This window comes from Desmodus rotundus, chromosome 12, assembly GCF_022682495.2.
Source record: "Desmodus rotundus isolate HL8 chromosome 12, HLdesRot8A.1, whole genome shotgun sequence".
Taxonomy (NCBI): Eukaryota; Metazoa; Chordata; class Mammalia; order Chiroptera; family Phyllostomidae; genus Desmodus; species Desmodus rotundus.
Window position 1 is genome coordinate 64,010,623 of NC_071398.1, and position 23,563 is coordinate 64,034,185.

Sequence of the window (23,563 nt, forward strand, 5' to 3'; positions counted from 1 at the left end):
CTGGGCTCTCAATTCTGTTCCATTGGTTTGTGTGTTTTTCTGCCAATACCATGCTATTTTGATTATTGTAGCTCTGTAGTATAATTTTAAGTCAGGTAGTGTGATACCTCTGGCTTCGTTCTTTTTTCTCAGGATTATTTTGGCTATTCAGGGTCTTTTGTTATTCCATACAAATGTGATGATATTTTATTCTATTTCTTTAAAAATGTCATTGGGATTTTAAGGGGGATTGCATTAAGTCTGTAGATTGCTTTGGGTGGTATGGCCATTTTAACTATGTTGATTCTTCCAATCCATGAACATGGTATATCTTCCCATTTCATTGTGGCCTTTTCAATCTGGTTTAATAATGCTTTGTAGTTTTCAGGATAGAGCACCTTCATATCCTTAAGTTTATTCCTAGGTATCTTTTTTTTTTTTTTTGCTGCAATTGCAAAAGGAATTGTTTTATTTTCATTTTTTTTCCTGAAATGTTATTCTTAGTTATAGGAATGCAGTGGGGTTTTATGCATTGATTTTGTACCCTGCAAGTTTACTATATTTGTTTGTTATTTCTAATAGTTTTTTTGGTGGTGTCTTTAGGGTTTTCTATATATAGAATCATGTTACCCGCAAAAAGTGACACCAGATTGTCTTTTAACCTATTAGATAAATGTGCTAGCTATAGATTTAAGTGAAGTAAAATATCTTTATATCATAACCAATTTTATTTAAAATTCTCCAAGAGATCCATGGAATTTTTGTATTTATTCATTAGAAGAACTGTAAACAACATTTTATACAAATCTTAAGCAATTCTTTTACAAACATGTCCAGAATTCATAAAACTTTACAAGACAAAATAAAACAGACCTAGGAAAAGGAAGCAGCTTCAGATCCCAGGGATAAAATAGCACCCCCATCCCTGAAGCAAAGGTCTCCTCAAGAGGGATGGCCAGGGTCCCCCACAGTAATACCTCCTACCCCCGTTTTATAAACACTTGATTCTCAGTCACTAATTTTTCCCTTGGGTTGAAGTGTCAGAAGAGACCAAACTGGGAGATATCTGGTAAAGGCCCCACTGGGGTAAGCTGCTTAATTAACATTAAAAAAAAGACATAGGCTCAGTGCTATTTTCTGGGCCCATATGTGTAGGAATTATGTAGCACCGTTGTTAAGTGGTGTCTGCTTCACATCCATCCATGCACCCCTGAATGGATGTAGTAACAATACTGTACAAGTCAATAAACTGTATCCTCATGTAAATTGTAGGGTTAAGTTTGAATAAATATTTTTACGCCGGTTAAAACCATCAGCAGGAGTTGAAGAAAACTGACATTTGCAATAACATCAAAGAAAATTGCACCATCACTGACAGCTTCCTCTTCCCAATCGCTACTGCTACTTTAGATGTTAAAGGTTGGGGTGATTACGTGGTGGCGTCCCAGGAAATGTTCATATTCTGACTCCAATTTAATTAGAGCAAAAAGTCAAACAATTCTAGGGGAACCAAAAAAGAGTCTTATCTAGACACCGATAGTTTGAAGTCCCGCATCCTCCAAGCTGAGCAGGCTCTGCCACGTTTCACCTTAAAAGAAAGCTTGTTCAATAGCTACATTCCCATGGAGCTCAAATTTCCCTCTGCAGGACTGACCGACTTTCCCTGTGCTCACAAACCGATAGTCTGGGCTCTGTTGTGTAACTTTGGGCAAGTTATGTAACTTCTTTGAATTCCAGTTTCTCCACTAGTAAAATGGAGATGCAAATACCTCAGACAGTTGATTTAATGGCTGAGTAGGATGACATGCGTACGTGTACCACAGTGCACGGCACGTGGTAGACACTAAAAAATAAAAGGTAGTTCTCATGCTTTGGAAAGGACATTTCCTATTAGCTATAATTCCAGAAAGTTTCAGTTGACACTTGAGGGACAAGCCCCTGAAGCACCACCCAATGTGGGAGAGGAGCTGCGAGATGTCTACTTTTATAAGAAGCTCATTAACAGCACTGATGCACAGGGTTTCCCCTAAACAGAACATAAGACAAAAAAAGGGAGCATCTGAAAGAATACATAATATTCCTGAGCTCAGCTCCAACAGCCCCTAGGTTTAAAGCTGCCGTGGTGTTTCAGAGATGAGAGTTATGTGTGTAGGGCTGGTGTCCGCTACTTCTGTCATGCCTCCCTAGTACCTTATACTCTGCACTTCTCTCATTGTGCTCCTCTTTGGGCTGTTTTTCAAAAGGCAACACCAAGTCTTTCCCTTCTGAAAGACAAGTGCCTTCGTAGCCTAACCACAAAATACAGGGAATAAGCCCAGGAATCAAATAAGGCCACTTAAGAAAAAGCTGGAGGCAGAGTAAAGAGAGCTGTGGTCCCCGGTGACTCCCCTCAGTTCTCCAGTGATTACCAAAGCAGCAACAGGCGAGTCCTCCTCCAAGAGGCCCGCTCTGTAACCTTTGCAACTTTCAAGGATCTTGTTGAAAACTTCAGGGCGTCCTGACTCTTGGAAAAATATTTTCTTTGGCACTTTATGTCCTATTTAGGATGAGATAGTCAATTGAAGACTTCACTTCTTCTGCAGAAATTTCATTTTACTTCCTAAAGAGAGAAAAAAGTAAAGTGAACTCTCATTAGTTCATTTTTATTTATCGTACATTACTTAAGGCGAGGGATTAACAACCTAGTTATTCAGAGGAGCCCAGGAGTAAGCTGGCATCTCAAGCTACCTGTTGATGTGTCTAACTGCCTCTGCCCCCCGCCCTGCCACCCCCACGTGTCTAATTGTAGAGGAGAAGAGAACTCAGACATCATCTAATCCAGTGGTTTTCAGCCCTGTCTACAGGTTACAATCACCTGGCCTGCTCCCCAGAGATTATAATATCGTAGTCAGAGCTGAGAACCACTGATCGAATGTAACCCCATGGTATAAGATGAAATGACGGCCCAAGGCATAATCTGTTCGTGGTCTCAGCTAGTTAAGGACAGGGCCTATTCTTCATTAGAGGCATACATTTCAAACGCCAACGTAAATGCCATGGGATATAGGTTCCTCATTGTTTTGGGCTACCACACCACTGTTAATCTATACTGAGTAACTAAAGTCAACAATAACTGAACAACCATGAGTCACCATATTTCTCTATGAAGTGTAAAATTAGAGTCTTGTAGGAAGTCCTCTTTTGTTTCAGATGCCCTCTAAGCCATGGATGGACTTCGGGGTGGGGGGGGTCCACGAACACGCTAACATTATATGCAAAATTTGTTTGTATGCTTTAAGTATATTTTTCTGGGAAAAAGGTCCACAGTTTTTATAAGATTCCCCCAGGAATGTGACCTAGAAAAGATGAATAATCATGATATGCAAATTCTTATATCATAAGGGAGCTTCAAGTGAGGAAAACAGTCCCATGGATACCTCTGGTGGAGAATCTCAACCTCTGAGAAAGAGACTTCTTTTTCTCTAAAACACTTGGGAATTAGAGGTCATGGTTTCTGGTCAGCCTATTTGGGGTCATGTTATTGATCTGATTATAAAGCTTTTGGGATGGGGCATGTTTACTGCAAAAGCTTTTCTCAGTCATGTTTTTCTAATAGGAAAATACAGCAACTCACCAAGACTCCGCAAAATTCTGTTCACCCCACTGGGCTCAGACTCAGGAATTGTTTCCAAATACTGCAGCGCCCGGACCTCAAACAAACCTATGAGGAAAACTCACTCCATGTTGGTGAAATTGTCCAACACTCAAGACTGAAAGTCAATTAAATAAAACTCTGTGCTCACTACTATGTACCTTATAGTTAAAATAATATTACAAAAATATTTGCTGTAATAAACAACTCAGATTTTGAGCTCTGGTAACTTTATGCTCTTTTTTGTTTATATTCTTTTCCAACTTTCCAAGTGCTCACTAAATATAAAGGGAAAGCTTTAAGAGGAAACCGACCTTTCACCCCACTTTTCCGAAGCTCTCGGTCCTGGATGAATCCTGCAAACATCTGAGTTTCCATGAAGAGATCCAGGAAGTGGCGAACACTTCGGGAGGTGTGGGACTTACGGAATGGCTCCCTTAGGAATACACGCTCCCCACGCTCAGTGACGGTCATATTCAGAGAATAATGTCCCACCAGCTCCACGAAAAACCGGACAAATGCTTCGGACACCAGAGAGTTGAGTGTCACATCTGCTGCAAAACGGAAGAAAGAAAGAAATGAAACAGTCCTCTAAGTTTTGCGTTTATGGAAACACTGGCTCTAGTTATGAAAGTGGTGTCTCGGAAATCATAGATCAAAGGAAGGAGAATAAACATAGGAATACTCCTTCTCAGCTTTCTTGCACGCTATGTGACCCGCAAAAGCAAATGGCTGACATTGTTACCTTCACTTTCTTCCCACACAACGACTCCTATTACATTTTTGATATGCAAAGCCTGGCTTGCATATCTGTGATTTCACTGAAACTGTTCTTTCTAAGGCCACCAGTGAGAACCGAATTTCATCTGCTTTTCTCTTTTTATCCTCTTTCAAACTCTATGCTGCATTTGTGCTAACCTCCTCCTCAGTCCTCTGGTCTCCCACAACTACATGCTCTCCGGATCCCCTGATTCCTCTCCTGCCTTTATGACCAAACACTTTCCTCTTGCCTCTTCTTCCTCGTCCTGAGCATGGTCCTCAGACCCCTGCTCAACATTCCTCTCCTCAAGCAGCTACTTGGCATAGAGATAGAACTGGTCTCCATGTTGGTAATTCTGAACCTCAGATGTCCAGCCCTGGAATTTCACCAAAATTCACCTTCTACGGTTTCAGACTACCTATGGATGACCATCATTTTTGGCTGTCCTATTAGCACTTAAATTCCATTTGTCTAAAAGTCACCAACCATATTAGGTCCTTTTGGGAAACTGGCAGACTATGAATTAGATAAACCATGTTCCAAAACATATTCATTATATTTCTCCACCAAATCAGTTTCTCTCTCATTTTATAATGTCCCATGATTATTCCATAATAAATAATTTATTGAGTGCGTAAGATATGGCAGGCACTGTACTGTGCTTTTACAAGTGTAATAATCCAGTGAGGTAGGTACTATTATTTCTCTTTTACAGATGAGGAAACTGAGGCTCCAAGCACTCTCTGGAGTCACCTCATCTAGGACAGTGGGGAAGCTGCCGACTCCCGGGTCAGGTGATTCTTAACCAGTACACCACACTGCAATGTACTGCCTTCCGGGTTCCAGGCTCAAGCCTTGGGTTCAACCCAGACTCTTCCTCTTTCTTCCATATCCAAATAGTGTTTTTTCCCCTTCACAACACCTCCTGCTCTTTCCCAGGGGCTCCACCCCGAACTAGGAATCCGAAACCGAGGTTTAGTCAGTCTACCATGAAGGAGCTCTGTAAAGGCGGGCCATGCACTGTGCCTCTCACAGCTGCTCTTTCTGTGTCTGCATAACGAGGTGGCTGATGATGTGATCTCTAAGGTCTCTTCCTGCACTACGTTCTGATCTTAACTAGATTTTTATCTTTTGTTCGCCAGACTTCTCTTTCCCGTGCAGCTGAGAATCCATGGTCCGTTACTGCTTTCATAATCAACACTTTTGCCCCACATTCCCATCCCCTCCAGTCACTATCCCACTTTTTCCACTTTGCAGCAAAGTTCCTTGGAAGAGTTGTTGTTTATACCTGCTGTACCCACTTTCTCATGTCCAATTCTGGGTTTTTTAATCATGTTTTTCTATAACTTGTCTTCCATTCTTTGTTTCTGTTTTAATGCATAGATTTTGTATATTTATGTATTCTTTTAAGTGCATGAGGAAACCGACCTTTCATAAGGTCAGTAGTGAGGTGAACAGGACAAAGCTTCAAACAACATCACCTGCATCTCTGAAGCTCCTGTGTGACAGCCTCTCAAGGGTGTTCTTCCCTTACTCTGCAATAGAGGGCGCCAATTGACCCGAATTTTGTGTTTATCATTCCCTTGCTTTACATTAACTTCACCACACACATATGCAACCTCAACAACATACTGTTAGGTTTTGTGTGTCTTGAACCATAATATAAAACATTATGTTCTTCTGCACCTTACTGTTTTAGTCAATAGGTGTTTTTGAGATTCCTTTTTAGTGTTACACTCTCAGTGGACAGTTAGGTGGTTTCTAGTTTTTGCTAGCACATACAGCAGCACCATGAAATTTATCCTACTTGTTTCCTAGCTACCACGTGCAAAAGTTTCTCTCGGGTGTAAGTGTAAAACACCAAATTGCTGGGTTGTAGGATATGTACATACACCTTTAGCTTTTCAAGATGATTCCAGATTGTTTTTCCAAAGTGGTTGAACGAGTGCACACATTCTCACCGACATTTGCTATTGTCAGACGTTCTAATTTTTGCCAGTGTGGTGGGTGTAAAATGGTAGCTCACTGTAGCTCTCATCCCCGGTCCCCTGATTGTGATGAGCTATACGTCTCCCTTCTTACACGCATTGGCCTTCCATGTTCCCTCTCCTATTCCTTTGTTAGTTACACTTGCTGAAAACGTCTTCACCTACTTTGTAGATTTTTTAAAAATTACTTTTCCATGTGTTCCTTGATGAACAGAAATTTAAAAAATTTAACAGTCAAATTAACCAATCTTTTCCACTATGGTTTGTGCTCTTTGTGCCATATTTCAGAAATCTATTATCGTCCCCAAACATAAACTACTTTCTTCTATTCTTCCCTACACATTTTTGGTTTTACTCTTTAACATTTCAGGCTTTAATTATTGAAGTTAATTTTGTGTATAACGTGAGGCACAGGGCCATATCCATTTCTTTCCGCACGGAGAACCAGGCACCCCAGGGTTAGTTGCCGAGTGGTCAGATCTTCTCCAACCGAGAGGCAACACCGGTGCTGACACAAACCAGGCCTCCCTGTCCGTCCATCGCTCTGTGTTTGTTCTGCACCGAAACCAAATGATCGAATTGCTCCTTTGTGATTAATCTTGATGTTTTGTAGGGCAAGCCCTTCAGTCTTGTTCTTCTTTTTCAGGAGTGTCTTAGCTACTCTTGGCCCTTTGGACTTCTATTAAAACTTTACAGAAAGCTGAATGTCAGTCCAATTGTCTCTTGAACTTCCCCCAATCCTGCTTTCATCTCATCATTTAGCTGAATCTGCTGTTACCAAGTTCTCCTTCCCACTGGCAAATCTACCCGTCAGTTCTCGGCCTTCATCTCACTTGACCTCTTCGCAGCATTAGACATAACTGTTTGCTCCTTCCTTCAGGAAACACTTTCTTCACTCAGCTTCTACAATATCATCCTCCTGGGGTTTTTTTTGTACATACTGTCCTGGTTTTTCTTCTACTTCACTTGCTGCTCCTTTGAATGGATATTCACCTACTGATGGACATCCACTTTGCTTCCATATCTTGCCTATTACTAGTAATACTACAGTGAACATAGGGGTGCATATACCTTTTGGACTTAGTGTTTTTGTTTTCTTGGGATAAAAACCCAGAAGTAGAATTGCTGGGTTGAATGGCAGCTCCAATTTTAATTTTCTGAGGAACCTCCACACTGTTTTCCACAGATTTATTTTGTAATTATTTAGAGATGAAATTATGTCACAATATGCTTCAAACTATGTGACAGAATGGAATGGGTAGGGATAAATATTGGCCACAACTTGATAAATATTAAACTGGGTGACTGGATTTATTTTGTTCTTTTGCACTAATTACAATCCCACAGGACAGGCCAGCCAGGAAAGGCCTCGCTGACAGTGACACCTGAGTGTGGAAGAGCAGGAGCCGTGTGGCTATCTGGGGACAGCAGCCCATAAATGGGACTGAGCAAGCGCAAAAGTCCCGAAATAGAAGGGGGCCTGGCACAGCTGAGGGGCAGTCAGCAGGGAAGCTAGTGATAAGCTTTTTGAGGCACAGGCGCGATCCCATACTCCTTCCGTGTATCCTTCAGCAGGGTTCTGGGCATCAGTGCCTCGACCGCAAGTCCTCGACCGCCTGTCACATACCTTGTGACAGATTCTGCTCCTGAGCCAAAATTTCATTTCGTTCTTCCAAAATCTGTGTTAAGGCAGCTTGGAGTTTAGGTGGCAAAATTTCATCCTCGTCAGATACCTTAAGAGAAGAAATTGACATTTTTCATAAGCTTTGAGAGAGAACGTCTCAAACCCGCACTTGTTAGGTCCCCCAAATCCCACAAGTGCTTTGGCTGAAGAGTCAGCCTGCAGCTTCCTTGTCTACACTGGGCAGAATCCATGATGCTTACAGCGTATACATGGTAACTATTTAAATAAGTAATATACTTATAAAGCTTTCTGGCACTTTCTACCAAATATCTCTAATCTATGAGTCTCATTCTATGTTACAAAGATCATCCCCAAACAAATGGCGTTTCAAATGTGATGCGCTGAGTGATTTTGAAAGACGACAAAGTCCTGGGAAAGATCCTTTCAAGCCTGTCTTCAGTGCTCACGAGCTCATACACGGTTACACAGAGAAGGCCGCTCTAAAGGGGCTTTACTAACGCCCCCTTCCACTTCCGTACGCAGGAGAAACGACCACTTCTTTCTGGCCCCTACAGCAGTATACCTTGTACGTCCATTATGCCATCTCTGAAATCTCCTATGTACATCCGTACCCCCTCCCCACCATTAGAATGTAAGGCCTATGGGCTCAAACTGTGTCTTAATCACATTTAGGTTCAGAATATCTGGAAATAGTCTGTTTTCAGCACTTGTTCCGCTGAATTAAAGTACAGGCTCATATGCCAACCCCTCTGGACTTGAAGGGAGGGGAGGGTTGCCTCGGCTGAGTGGCGTTTACCCGCTTCCTCCTTCCTTCTTCGGGAAACACGGCTAACCCCGAGCCCATCGGTCAGGTCAGCCTTGTACGAGCAGCCCTGTGTCGAGTCAAGTATGTGCAGGAATGAAAAGTCTTGTCTGAGTCATTTTCTCTAAGTACTTTCACATGCTTTCTGTCTCATCAGCCCCAGATGTTATGTCACCACCTCCTTTGTCACTCACCTCCTGTAAGAACTTGTCTGCACAGAGATCAACTATCAGCACCTGTGGGAGAAAGGGGCCAGGCAGGTTAAACCAGAGCCACTCACAAAGAGACAGACTGGGCACTGCTAGGTCAGAAAGAGTGTTTTCATTCTTTCAAGCAGTGGGAACAGTTTTAAACAAAATTAAAGTTATAACCCGTTTAAAAGTTAACTCGCCAACACACCCACAAATAAACTGCAAGGAAAAAAGTGACGCCTGGCACACCTATAGACTAAGAGACTAAACAACATAACCACCAAATGCAATGCGTGGCCTTTACCTGGGACCTGCTTCAAACGAACTGTTAAAAATTTATGAAATAATTAGAGATTTGATCCCTAAATGTTACTGATATTAAGAAAGATATTAAATTTGTAGGTGTAATAATGGTATTGTGATTATGTTAAAATGCCATTATGTTATAGAGATTTATTTTGTAATTATTTAGAGATGAAATTATGTCACAATATGCTTCAAACTATGTGACAGAATGGAATGGGTAGGGATAAATATTGGCCACAACTTGATAAATATTAAACTGGGTGACTGGATTTATTTTGTTCTTTTGTTTAGTTTTACATATGTTCAAAATTTTCCATCATAAAACATGTTTTAAAAAGATTAACATAAAAATCAGTTGTGTTTCTGTACATTAACAACAAATTATCTGAAAAAGAAATTAAGAAAACAATCTGGCCCTGACTGGTGTGGCTCAGTGGGTTGGGCATTTATTCCACAAACTGTAGGGTCACCGGTTTGGTTCCCAGTCAGGGCACATGCCTGGGTTGCGGGCCAGGTCCCTGGTTGGAGGCATGCAAGAGGCAACTGATCGATGTTTCTCTCCTTCCCTTTCCCTCTCTATAAAAATAAATAAATAGCCCTGGCTGGTGTAGCTCAGTGGATTCAGTGTGGGCCTGGTCCCCAGTGGGAGGTGTGCGAGGAGAGGCAATCACACACTGATGTTTCTCTCCCTCTCTTTCTCCTTCCTTTCTCCTCTGTCTGGAAATAAATATATAAAAATATTTAAAATAAAGAAAACAATCCCATTTTAATTGTATCGAAAAAAATAAAACACTAAGAATAAATTTAAGCAAGGAGGTGAAAGATACATACACTGAAAACTATTAGACATTGATGAAAGAAATTCAAGAGGGAAAGATATTCTGTGCTCAGGGATTAGAAGAACTCATATTGTTAAAATGTCTACACTACTCAAAGCAATCAATCAACAGAGTCAGTGCAATACCTATCAGAATTCCAATGGCATTTTTCACAGAAATAGAACAAACAACCCTAAAATTCATATAAAGCCACAGAAGATCCTAAACAGCCACAGCTGTCTTCAGGACAAAGAACGAAGCTGGAGGCATCTCACTTCCTGATTTCAAACTACTCTATAAGGTAATCACAACAGTGTGGTATTGGCATAAAAAAGGGCACACAAACCCATGGAACAGAATGGAGACCAGAAAAAACTCATGCACGGTCAATTCATTTACAACAAAGGAGCCAAGACTATACAAATGGGGAAATCTCCTCAATAAATGGTATTGGGAAAATTGGACAGCTACATGCAATAAAAACCTCCCCAAACAAAAAAACAAACCCAAAACCACACACCTATCTTACACCATACCACTATACACAAAAATCAACTAAAAAAATGGATTACAGACCTGAATGTAAAACCTGAAACCATAAAACTATTAGAAAGAAACACAGGAAGCAGGCATCTTGACATACGTCCTGGCAATGATTTTTAAATTTGACAGCAAAGGCAAAGGCATCAAAAGCAAAATAAACAAGTGAGGACCGCACCACACTAAAAAGACTGTGCACAGCAACGAAGCCATCCATAAAATGAAAAGAAAGTCTACAGAGAGGGAGAAAAGATTTGCAAATCATATATCAGACAAGGGGTTAGTATCCAAAGTATATAAAGAACTCACAGAACTCAACAGCAAAACAAACAAACATACAAACAAAAACATTCCAATTAAAAAAATGGGCAGAGAAACTGAATAGAAGTTTTTTTCCCAAGAAGACATACAAATGGCCAACAGGTACATGAAAAGATGTTCGACATCACTAAATATCACGGAAATGTAAATCAGACCACAATGAGGTATCGCTTCACACCTGTTAGAATAGCTATTATTAAGAAAAAAGAAAAGCTGCTGAGGATGTGGACAAAAGGGAACCCTTGTGCACTGTTCGTGGATATGTAAATTGCAGCAACCACTATTAAAAATAGTATGGAGGTTCCTAAAAAAATTAAAAATAGAACTCCCATATGATCCAGTAATTCCACTTTGGGCATGTATCCAAAGAAAATGAAATCACTATCTTGAAAAGATACATGAACTCCCACATTCATCGCAGCAGTATTTACAACAGCCAAGACATGGAAACAACCTGAGTGTCCACTGACAGATGAACAGATAAAGATGATGTTTATATATATAATATATAATATATAATATATAATATATAATATATATGTGTATTTGTAAGTATGTGTGTATATACATACACACAATGGAAGATTACTCAGCCATAAAAAAGGAAACCCTGCCATTCGTGACAACACAGATGGACCTTGAGGGGCATTTTGCCAAGGGAAAGGCAGGCAGAGAGAGACGAATAACGTATAGTCTCATTTATATGCAGAATCGGAGAAAAACAAAGTCGCAGGTACAAAGCACAGACTGGGGGTTACCAGAGATGGGCGAAGTGGGTGAGGTTGGTGAAAAGGCACAGACTCCAGTAACAAGATAACTAAGTCCTGGAACAGTTAACACAACTGTACTGTATTCTTCAAAGTTGCTAAGGGAGTAGATCTTAAAAGTTCTCATCACAAGAAGTGTGTAACTATGTGAGGTGATGAATGTTAACTAGATTTATTGTGGTAATCATTTCACAAAGTATACATATATCAAATCATTATTTTGTAGACCTTAAACTAATACAGTGTTGTAGGTCAATTACATGTCAGTAAATCTGGGGGGTGGGCATTACCCCAGCAGAGTAATGGGGAAGAACAGTCCTTTCAATCAACGGTACTAGGAGAGTTGGCTACTCATATGACAAAAATGAAACAACATCTGCCACCTGTCATATACAAAAAAATCCAGTCCTAGGATTCAGGACCAAAAATTAAAGGCACAATAACACAGCTTCTAAAGCTTCCAGGAGGTAATGTAGGAGGATATCTCCATGAAGTTAATATAAAAAAAAAAAAAAACTTAAGTAGTTCATACACAAAGAACTGTAACCAAAAGGAAAAGATTGATAATTCTGACTATGCTAAAATTAAGAACTTCTGTGAATTAAAAAATACCGTTTTGGAGAATACAAAGGCATGCCACAAAGGGGCTGGTATGTAAAATATGAAAAGGCCTCTTACAAATCAATGAGGGTGAACAATCCAGAAAGACAACAAATTTTATAGAGGATGATAATTCACATGGCCCATAAACGTATAGGAAGATGCTCAGCCTCAACAGTGGTCAAGGAATGCAAACTAGACCACAGTGAGAAGACCACTAGACACCCCCAGCGCGGCTACGCTACACAGACCGATGGCGACAAGTCCTGCTGGTGAGGATGTGGAGCAACAGGAACTCTTTTACGCTGCTGGAGGGAGCCTGGCCTGGCACAGCTATCTTGGAAAACGGTATGACCTGACTTACTGAACTGAAGATATGCTTACGCTATGGCCCAGCAACTCCATTTCCGAGTATACGCCCATAGGACTGTGTGCACACATGTACCAGGGGTCATGTACAAGAGTATCTATAGTAGCATTATTCAAAATAAGCCCCATTTGGAAACAACCCAAATATCCATCAACTGCGGGATGGACAAGAGAATTGTGGTGCATTCATGCATTCACGGAATACAGCACATAACTGGAACGATCAAATCATTGTTAGACTCATCGGCACGGATGAATCTGACAGACTTGATGTTGATCAAAAGAAGCCATTCAAAATACTACATATATTTAAAGTCCACTTATATCAAGCTTAAAACCAGGCAAAACTGAGCTATATTGTTTGGGGATACATGCCTAGGATGTACAACTATAAAGTAAAACAATTACATAAACATGATAAAAGTCAAGACAGTGACTACCTTCGGTCGGGGGTGGGGAAGGGGACAGTGACTAAAAGGAGGCACGAAGGGCACTTCTTGGGGGCAGGTGTGTTTCCATTCTATTCAGTGTTGGTTACATGAGCAACACTGTGATAACTCAGCTGTGCATTTTGCTTGGGCACTCACCTATGCGTGTCTCTCTCTCACACACACACACACACACACACACACATACTTTATTTCTTTATTGTTAGAGAGGGGAAGGGAGGGAGAAAGAGAGGGAAAGAAACATCAGTGTGTGGTTGCCTCTCATGCACCCCCTACTGGGGACCTGCCCACAACCCAGGCATGTGCCCTGACTGGGAATCGAACCAGCGATCCTTTGGTTCACAGGCTGGCACTCAATCCACTGAACCACACCACCAGGGCTATGCGTGTCATATTTGAAACAATTTTTTAAGTTAACCCAGAGTAGTTTTTATGTTTGACTTAAAAAACAAGACAACCTAACCAAAATAACACAAGAATGAGCCCACGGTCCACTATTATAAGTAAGTTACATGTGCACAATAAATTATGCGTACCGTAGAACCTTAATAAAAAGATACAGAAATACGATAGCATAATGTACTACTAATAATTGTGCATTAATATTCACTAACACCTCATCACTCTCAAAGACCACAGTGTTCACCCATCAGCGCCCCGGTCTTTCCCACAGGTGCACGCCCCACCTCCTCGATGGGCAGGTCCCGGAGCTGTGGTAAGGAGCAAGCCAGGATTCCGATGAGGAACGGCGTAGGGGAGCACACGATGTCGATCATGGATGCTGGCAGGACAGGGATGTAGGTGTGCTGCCAGGTGAAGGGGTACAGCGTGGCAACCACGGCATGGCCACATTTTGACAGGGTGCTGGCCAGAGGAGAAAGCAAATAGCGTCACACACAGCGCATCACATGGAAGGCATTTCAGAGGTTATGTTAACAGAATTACCAATTAATGCTGGTTAGTGATCACAGATGAACAATTCTGCAATCGCTCACACATTTTTCACATTTCAAACTGAACTTAATTTACTGAAAATCTTTAATCTCAGTCCAGCTCTTCCTTCCAATTTATATCACTAAAAATCAGCGTGTACTTAGAAAGGCAAGACCAATTTTTAACAGCTTAAGCAAAACACACTTAGGTGAATTAATTGCAACGCCCAAAAGTCCCTGCTGTGGCCCCGTGCATATAGGTTTGGGGTATTTACCATTTGGAATTGTCTGTGTCACGAGGGCATCAGGTAACTGATGGAGATCCTACAGTTTTTTAACATGCCCAAATTTAAAAACAGTCAAAACACGTAAAACACCAGTAGGAAGTGACATATTTTACTTATTTCTCACCTGAGGCTGTTGGCGACAAAGATCACCCTGCGCTCGAGAAGGAGAGAGGCGCAGACCCGGACGAGGTGGCACACACTCAGGCACTTGAACAGACACTCGAAGTCCACGTGTTCCAGTCGGGAGTCCAGCGGTCGGCAGAGTTCGATGGACTGGAAAGCGAGAAGGTGGGCGGGGGGCTGCTGCAACCCCAACGACAACGCTAACGGGTCCTGTCATCTTTTACAGGTAAAATTCAAGAAGAGGGACAACTGCAAGGAGTTTGTGGAGCTGCCTGCCCTGACCCTGAGACCGAAAGCCTTAGTTCTGTAATTTTGTCAATTTCTGGGAAAGTCCTTTGTCTCACCTGACAATAGAATGTCTAATCTTCATTTATCACAGTTCATCGTAATGTCTGAACTGTCATTACACAGGGGCTACCCTGGATGTTTCCCCAGTGCTTTGTGGGACTGAACCACCCCGCACAGTTTTCGGAGAAGAGGACACTAAGCCCTGAGGCTTCCACCATCTGCCCCCTGCCGTCAGGCCCGCTCTCTGGCAGCCACCAAACCTCCCCACCAGAGCTGACGGACCTCATCTCCGGCGCCGGGGAGATAGCTCTTGACTGTGATGGTGCGGCCAGGCGCGGGGAAGGGAGCTTCCATGACGCTTCGCATGAAGGGGTGAACCAGGGCTGGAGACATCTCTCTCCTCTTCTCGACTTCATCCAAAATCTGCACATCCAAAACAGGTTAGTTCATTAGGAACTCAGTTCGGAAATGTCAACGAATCCTATCAATGAACCGCCAGACTTGGTGCGCAAACTTAAAAGGAACACCAACAGATGTTAGGACAGGGAAGCTTCAGCAACCAATAAAAGTTCATTAAAGGCACCGTAGCTCTTGGGGGTATCTTTATATCCCCAAGAAAAGTTATTAACTTATTTTTAGACAAGGAGCCCCTTTTATCTCACTAAGGGAGGGCAAAGAAGGTGATAGTGACAATGCAGTTTGGGGTCTGGGAAGGACAGACAAGATAAGCTTCAGGCTACATGCTCCTTTAAGCTGGAAGGTCCAACAAACCAAAATAAGGGGGGTAGGGCACTGGCATCTGGGTCAGAGATCACAGCGTGAGCCTTCAAACCTGTGGCCCTCCCCTCCTCACGGGAACCCTTTCTACAGCAGTGCGCTGAAGTCTATGCCCCTTAACGTTGCTGGTGACATCATCAGAAACCTAGCTGCCCCCAGACTCAGAAAGAACCCCGCTATCACCTCTCCACTCACCTTTGAAAAGAGGTTGAAGCAGCCCAGGCGACTGACCATGCAGTAAACCTCAGGGAGCCGCTTTCCTTTGCCTTCTGGCTGAAAGAAAAAAACCCAATAAAGCAACACGTAAGCAACACAAGTTTTTACTAATTTGGTCTACTAATACTCTCTTACTACTCTTTAATGCAGAGTAGAAATCCAGTTTCTCTTCCTCACTGAACACTGAGAGATGGGAACATACTAAAGAATGATAGCATGATTATTCCAGGTGCAGTGGAGGCATTCAAGCGAGAAGAGAGTAACTCCGAGCTCTCGACCGGCTCATTTGTACTCCATTCCTCAGATACATCCAGACTGAGGCAGCCACCAGGTCAGTGGTTTCCTTCTCTATTACAAACAAACAAATACATAAAATACTCTGGGACTAAGCCCCGCCTTGCTCTTACTGTGAAAGCTAACACAGCTTCTGTCACACACAGATGGCTGAGTAGCCCTCACACTCATCCGCAGATAGCATTTCTGAAGTTCCTGGGGTGACTCTATTGCTCCTTGACCAACCCTGCCTGCAGCACAAGTCTGGAACTTACCAAAAGCTTCTTACAGTAACCAAACCACCGGCTCCCATCTTCACCAGTTAAGACAAAGGAGAATGTTTCACTGAAACAAACAGGAACTAGTTTGAGATGCAAACAACTATTTATGACATTCCTCGTGGAACAAAAAATGGAACAATAGAGTCTAGCAGCAGTCATGTGATGTAAGAGGAAGCATTACTATTACATTTATTGCAAGTCACACTGCCCCTGAGGGAGGAACCCAGGCCTGGAGAATGCCTCGTCTTGCACTGGGGTGGCAGGGGAGGTACAGGGCGAGTGGTCGATGCTGCTGCCCCCTCTCACTTTCTCACTTGTCCAGTCTAGCTATTCATCAAGCCTGTTTTCCACTTGTTGAATGTACAATTCACTCAAACACACCGGGAAGCTATAAATGATTGTGATAAGCTATTTTTCCCTTCCAAATTCTTCTATTTAGTTCTGGGAGGTCATCTGGAACAGCGATAGGCAAAGGATAGTATCCTTAATATGTAAAAATTAATAGGAAAATCACCAATTCCTCATTAGGAACACAGGCAGAAGATATGCAGAGATAATTTATGAAAAGAAGACGTAAAAGTGCCCAAGAAGTGAGTTCATTAATAATAAAAAAAGTCCAGGCAGTGATTCTACTTGCCTTTGGTTTTCATTGTGTAACAAGAAAATGGTCTACAGACCAATATTTTAGAAACTACAAATATAAGTTTGAATTAAAAAAAACATATCAGCCCTGGCTGGTGAGGCTCAGTTGGTTGGAGCACCATCCCATGGACCAAAAGGTCGTGGGTTTGATTCCCGGTCAGGGTACATACCCAGGTTGCAGGTTCAATCCCGGGCCGGGGTGTATATGAGAAGGCAACTGACCAATGTTTCTCTCTCTCTCCCCTCCTTCCCTTCCTCTATCTTTAGAAGCAATGAAAAGATGTCCTCAGGTGAAGGTAAAAAAATAATTAAAAAGTCCAAATTTGAACAATATGCCAAAATAGTTACAGCCATTATCTCTGAGTAACCAGAATGCCAGTGATTTCTAATTCTGCTTTTTATTTACTTCTCTGTACTTTCCGAATATTCTAGAATAAACACACATAACTTGTTTGGGCAGGGGTGGGGTGTGGTGGGGTGGGGGATGCCAACCACGAGCAACCAGGGCAATTTTAAGGAAGCGGACACACCGAGGACAGGACCAACGGCTCAGACAGAGCGGGGCGATCAGGCTAAACTGGTTACGGGAGGCTTAGTCTGGAGGCCACACAGGGTGGAAGGGCAGGGCTCCTTGGGCTACGACTGAGACAGTCTCCCAGCAGGTCGTCCGCATGTGATACGGTTCACATAGTCACACTGCTCAGTCCCAATGGCGTGATCAATAATTACAGTTTTGACCACAGCAGTTACCGATTTACACGCGGGATTCACAGACAATGACGGTTTATTAATTGAATATGCTATTTTTCTCTAGCTCCTGGGAAGAAATCCTTTATACCTCCCCTCTCAATACACTCCACACCCTAAATGGAGCCCCCCTTTGTACGGGTCCCGCGGGGGCCCAGGCAACCTGGGCTGCAATTTCCTCTGCCAACTTGAAGGAGAACCCAGACGCTGACACTGCTCTGTTTCCTCTGCTTGTGTCCCTGAGGCCAAGTCTTTTTTCCTTTCCCATCCACTTGGTGGCGTTTCTGACTGTACGTAAAGTGGAAGTCTTTTCCCTGCAGACCTGGCAAAATGGAGAGACTGAAACTTGCTTTCCCTTTGACATCATTCTGTGTTTTTCTTTTCTGAGCCCCCCAGAGGAAATGTTCTAATTCTGTTTTTTCCTTTCCTCCCGTGCATCCTTGACCCGCCACAGACCACAGAGCTTCGCTGCTGGCTCCACCCATTTCTCAAGCACGCTGATTTTACCTTTGCGGTCCCAACACCCAGAAATCAGATGAAGGAGCCTATTTACCTCTTCAGTTCTGAGGTTGGGGCCCAGTCCTTGGAATCAGGGAAACAAAATTTGGGGATAACTTTGAGCCTCTCCTCAGTGTCCTTGGATTGCTTAAAGCCATGATCCCCCTGGAAAAGATAACAATGCAGGTGACTCACATTCTGTGTAAGTGGGGAGCAGCAATAGAAAAGCGCGCCCGGTGTTGGGGAAAGAGGTCCCTGTAAGTCATCTCGGCACACAGAGTCTCGTGCAGTTTAACCAAACGGGAAGGCCAGGACTGGCAATCACTGAAGATGCACTGAGAACGACGCTGCTGAGAAGAAAAACCCTATTTTTACATAGAAACGGTATTGTGGAGACCCTATAATCTGAGGTAAGAGAGATAACTACACATGGGCACAGACTAAATAAAAACCTATTCTATAATGCACCGATGGCAAAAACCTAGTGAGCTCCTGACGCTCTGATCAATAATCGGAGCTGTTTTGAAAAGGCAGATGAATGCTGTTCAGAAAAGGAATTTTTAGAATCTACCTCATATATAATCACTTCCCTTAGCATGTAATCTTTGCTCCCTAATTACTGGTCTGCAACTTCCTGTAAAATTTCAGCGTGGAAGACCCTTCTGTTCACATCTGGTGTCGTGCGGTAAAGGACGGTCTAAGGTCAGTTAATCCAAAAGACATGGAAAAGTTAGTATTAAAAACGAGCAGATAATAAGCCTAACTACCACACTGCCTTCATGTAACTAACACAAGTGCTCTCTCCTTTAAGTTCTGAAGCAAAACATGCAGCCATTCTGGGTCACTTGGATATTAAATTCTTGAGAAATGGAAAAGCATTCTAAGAAAATTTTAGTTGTCCCACACCATTATTTTCACACTGTTAAATGACTCATAATCATCTTCATTCAAGGTTTCCTACAGTAAGACGGAGAGGGGCTCGGTCAGCGCCTTCCCTCCCTGACTTACAGACGCCCAATGTAGAACGAAGATGTTAAGTAACTTGCTCAGAGACGCCCCTGAGTCACTGCCAGAGGCAACTGGAGCCACGTTGGGTTCTGAGCCCATTCATTCAAGCTGTGTTGAAAACAGGTTCAACCTCAAGATTTCTCTCTGCAAATACAAGACTGACCAAAACTAGGGGGAAAAACTAAGCTCCTCTTTATGGAACATCTGATTCCCCAAGACTACTGAGATTACATTATTTTAGACTCTAGTGGGACTATGTTCCTAAGCAGGGCCATGACACCATGCTCTCAGATACAGTGAGGAATTTTACAAAAAATGAAACTGATTTACTTGTAATAGGGTGGTGTTGAGGGTTTCTTTCTAAAATGAGGATCCATGCAGGAAATGTCTCTGAGACTCCAGTACAGTTGTTCTTCACTAGCTTTTTTAGTGAAACGTGTAACAGGGCTGTAAACGCCAAGTCCTAACAGGGCTGAGCAGGTAACTGAATGAGAGAAGCGCTTAAAGGAGTGGAGAGTGAGCAAAAGCTCCCGTTTAAAGGAAGAACGCCTCGCTGGGGCCAGCGACACCATCTGCAGAGCACAGTGAGAGACGAACCATGAGCCCCTAGATAAAAGCAGGAAAAATTAAACATAAAATAAAACATAACACTTTTTCGTCTGTGGCCTTTCACCCTGTAATGGGGTTTTTATTTGCTGTTCAATGTCCTGCTCCCGCAGGCTCAAGGAGCCTGGGCTCCAGCGCAGACCCTCACGGGTGCCCTGGGGCTCTGGCCACACTCTGGTGCGTGAGTGGCCCACCAGCTGCTGGGCTTCCAGACATAGAACGGAAACCGGGTCCTGACTGGAGGTGAGGAAGCTAAGTCAGGCATCTCACCTTCTTGCAGGCCCACTGCTCCGACCCACAGCAGCTGGGCAACCCCTAGGGGGTTGTAGCCTCCACATGGCAGTGTGCTTGTTACTTGGACTGGGGGTGGTGGAAGTTCCTGTCCCTCCAAGGCTCCCACTGCACACGAGGGGCCCTGCCAGATCAGGGCAGGGAGGGTCTCACTCCCTGTTGTATGGAGACGCTGTGGGGCAATGCTTGCCTAATCCCAACGCTCTCCATGCCTATGTCCCAGTCCCTGCCAGGGACAGAAGGTGGCAGTAGTCACTGAGTGGGGACAGAAGGGGCGAAGTCAGGCAGGGCCCAGGAAACCAGGGGCAGGGGAGAGGACGGACAGGTAGAGAACCATCCTGGGGAGGTGGCAAGAGGTGAGAGCATGCCTGAATCGAGGATTTAAGAGCAGACGCATGCGTCCTTGTCCCACCAGACCTCACTTACAAAACACAGATTCAAAGACAAAAGGAAGAACTGGGGTGGAGAGTGCTGGTGGGCTTTCCAGCCTCTCAGGAAAAAGTAGAAATACAGATTTTTATGTGAAAGTTGATTTTGAAATACTGGCAACAAATAATTTATTATTATTTTTTACAAAAATACTACCAAAAAAATGTCTGTGGGCTCAATTTGCTCAGAGGCCACCAGTGTGCAGGCCGGGATGTGAGGGTTGTTTTTCTCACTTTGCACCTGCTGCTGCAGAGCTCAGCACGGGCAGGGGCCAAGGAGGCCTTTTCATTTGTACTCCTAGCACCTGCTATCGGCCAACATGGGTATTTGAGAAACATTTGGTGAAATGCATGAACGAATCACATTTTGAAAACGGCAGGGCAAACCAAATAGTGTTGTTAATAATAGCTAGCACTTACCAGGAGCTTCCTATGTGCTCTCTGCATATACCATGTCGTTAAATCCACACTAATACAGCTAACATTACGTAGTGCTTACTGCATGCTAGACATGGTTCTAAGGGCCTTAGACAGTCCATGCAGTCCTCACTATAACTCAGACGGGTGGACTCTCCTATGATTACCTCCATTTTACAAATGAGGAAACTGAGGCACAGAGCAGCTAAGTAACTGCTCAGAGTCACAGGGCTAGTAAGTGGCAAATGTGGCAGCTGGCTTAGGTCCCCGCGCTAAGCCGCTGCCCTGTTCTGCCACACTGATTACTCCCCTCAATAAGGATGGGAAAACTGAGGCTTTGTAACTTGCTAAAGGTCACTTAGTAAACAGCAAAAGATAAAAAAAACCACACTCGGACAATGAGCCCTTTTCCCCCTTGGTTGCGCGCCTGCCCCACGTAAGATGTCGGCAGAGTCGGGTATTAGGCCCTACAGGAAGTGGCACACCACTAAGTGTGACCGAGACAACCACACACACCAGAGGGGATGAAGTGCGTGCACACAGAGACACAGCAACGCTCCCGAGAGCTCCGGGCCTGCTGGCACCCACCTTGCTCGGGAACTGCTGTATGACCTGGGGAACGTAGCTTATATCTGACGGCTTCTTCTGTAGCGACACTACCACAAAAAGCTCAAACAGCTGCTGCTCCTGGAACTCAATGAGATCGCGCTCCAAGGTCTGGTAGTGGGGGTTCCTCTTGGAAGACTGCTGCAGTTGTGCTAAGCGCTTGTGGCGATCTGCAATGACATCGTGGAGCCTCGATTTTCCTTGGTGGCCCCAGCTTCCCTCTAGCACCCAGAGGTCACAACCCCTGCGGGACTAACCTTTACCAGTCATTGCTGAGTGTATGCTGACTAACCAATGTTTGCCACGTAGACATGCCTGTTAGGGCTTTTATACGCCTGAGGGTCAAGTGCAGATTCTCACCAAGCATCGTGGGGCCCTGTGTTGCGATTGATGTTCTGTGCCCCAACCAATACTCTGTGTCCCAACACATGACTCTCTGCTATCCCATCTCGGATGGCGTAACAGCAGGACACACAGAACGTGTCAGGCAAAAGCACTGGCCTGACAAAAGATGCCACTGTTGGGAAGGTGACATCAGAGGGGCAGGCAGGAGGAAGATCTGAGAAAAGAGCTGAGTCCGACAGAGGGTAAGGACACAAAGGGACGAGTCTGATAAAATTTAAAACAAAGCTAGCCTCACATGGAAGAAACCGTTCTTTCCCCTCTCTCCTTGACACATATTACTAATAATGGACATGTGCTTATAACAATAAATGATGCTAAATGCAAGAGGAAAAAATGGAAGTAGAAGGAAAAATCATTAGCAGACTACTTCTCGAAAGAATGAAATTACGGAGGCATACTATGTAAACAGCACAAGCAATACCACTCAAAACTGGAAGCATTTATCCTTACTTCTCACTTATCTGCAGTTAGGAACAACCTGGGTTAGTCCCCACTAGAGGAGATGTGGTACTTGCAGAAGCAACAGTTCCAGGGGCCCAGAGAGTCACCTGTGTGTCATTCTGTGCCAATGACAGAAAGACTCATCCTCTGACTAATTGTTTTTGGAAATGTGATGCATTCCGGCCCCGAAAGAGTTACACCGTGGATCAAAAACACATCTAGGAGTGGTTCCCCAGAATTATCCAGTACATTCGGTGCTCTAGAAAAAGTTTTACTTATCCCAAAGGGCTCAGTTCAAGTTGAGACAATTTTAGGTACTGGTTCTCAGTGGCAAAGCACTAAATTAGTCATCTGTCCACGTCCGGGCTGAATCTGATGCTGACTTTGGTTTCGCCTTCAGTCAGGCTACAGAATCCAATGCCTGAAGCAACTCAGGCCAGTGGAGGGAGCACCTGACTGTTAATCACAAGATCAGAGTACCAGACGTGGAGCTGCTCTGCACTCAGCTTTGACTGTTCATGTCTCCTACTTTTTCCATGCCTCATATGCCCACCGGTTAAACAGGAACTAAAGAACTTGCTGGGGAAATACCCTTTAAAGAAAGGGTATCGAGCACCATGAAGTGTTTGAATAAATACAGCCAAAAATGCGGGGCATATTCCATATTCTAACAGAAAGTAAATGGCACAGTAATTTGGAATATAAATGCCCACGAATGAGAAACAGATCAATGTTTTCTGTCTCAATGTCAAAGAGATATCAAAGTTACTTAATTACACTCAAGTGACTATGAAAAATCAGGTATTTAATGCCAAGTATTTGTCTCAGAGTGATTCACACATCCCCTATTTTGGCTGCTGGGAAATTGCTGCACATACGTCTGAACACGCAGCTCGGCCACTCCCTTAAGAACATTCCATCTTAAGAACCATATGGGCCAGCCTCACTCCACCAGGGGAGATGTCTAATGCTGTCAGACACCTGGCAGTGTGCTGCTTGGTCCCCTAAATCTCAACAGGCTCTTATAGTGAAGGATCACCTACGGAATGAAACTGCGGTGGGAAAAACATGCCTAATCACAAAGACAGGGGCCACCCCACCTATGGCTGTGATCATCTCGAGAATGGGAGC

The 23,563-nt window shown here is 43.5% G+C and overlaps 1 protein-coding gene across 2 annotated transcripts in view; it reads right to left on the reverse strand.

Moving 5' to 3' along the window:
* Window positions 1-686: 686 nt before the first annotated feature.
* The window catches only part of DENND2C (DENN domain containing 2C), a 72,706-nt gene continuing 49,829 nt past the window's right edge, over window positions 687-23,563 (reverse strand). The window contains exons 8-19 of one of the 2 annotated variants that reach the window (XM_053915820.1): window positions 21,569-21,756; window positions 18,286-18,395; window positions 16,338-16,407; window positions 15,769-15,846; window positions 15,079-15,219; window positions 14,510-14,658; window positions 13,853-14,030; window positions 9,000-9,041; window positions 7,986-8,091; window positions 3,925-4,161; window positions 3,593-3,679; window positions 687-2,578 (exon numbers count right to left, since the gene is read on the reverse strand). In XM_053915820.1, coding sequence (XP_053771795.1) covers window positions 2,547-2,578; window positions 3,593-3,679; window positions 3,925-4,161; window positions 7,986-8,091; window positions 9,000-9,041; window positions 13,853-14,030; window positions 14,510-14,658; window positions 15,079-15,219; window positions 15,769-15,846; window positions 16,338-16,407; window positions 18,286-18,395; window positions 21,569-21,756 — 1,418 coding nt within the window. In that variant the 3' untranslated portion in view covers window positions 687-2,546. Of the gene's footprint in view, window positions 2,579-3,592; window positions 3,680-3,924; window positions 4,165-7,985; window positions 8,092-8,999; window positions 9,042-13,852; window positions 14,031-14,509; window positions 14,659-15,078; window positions 15,220-15,768; window positions 15,847-16,337; window positions 16,408-18,285; window positions 18,396-21,568; window positions 21,757-23,563 lie in introns of both variants that reach the window. The other variant, XM_053915819.2, reaches the window with a different exon arrangement.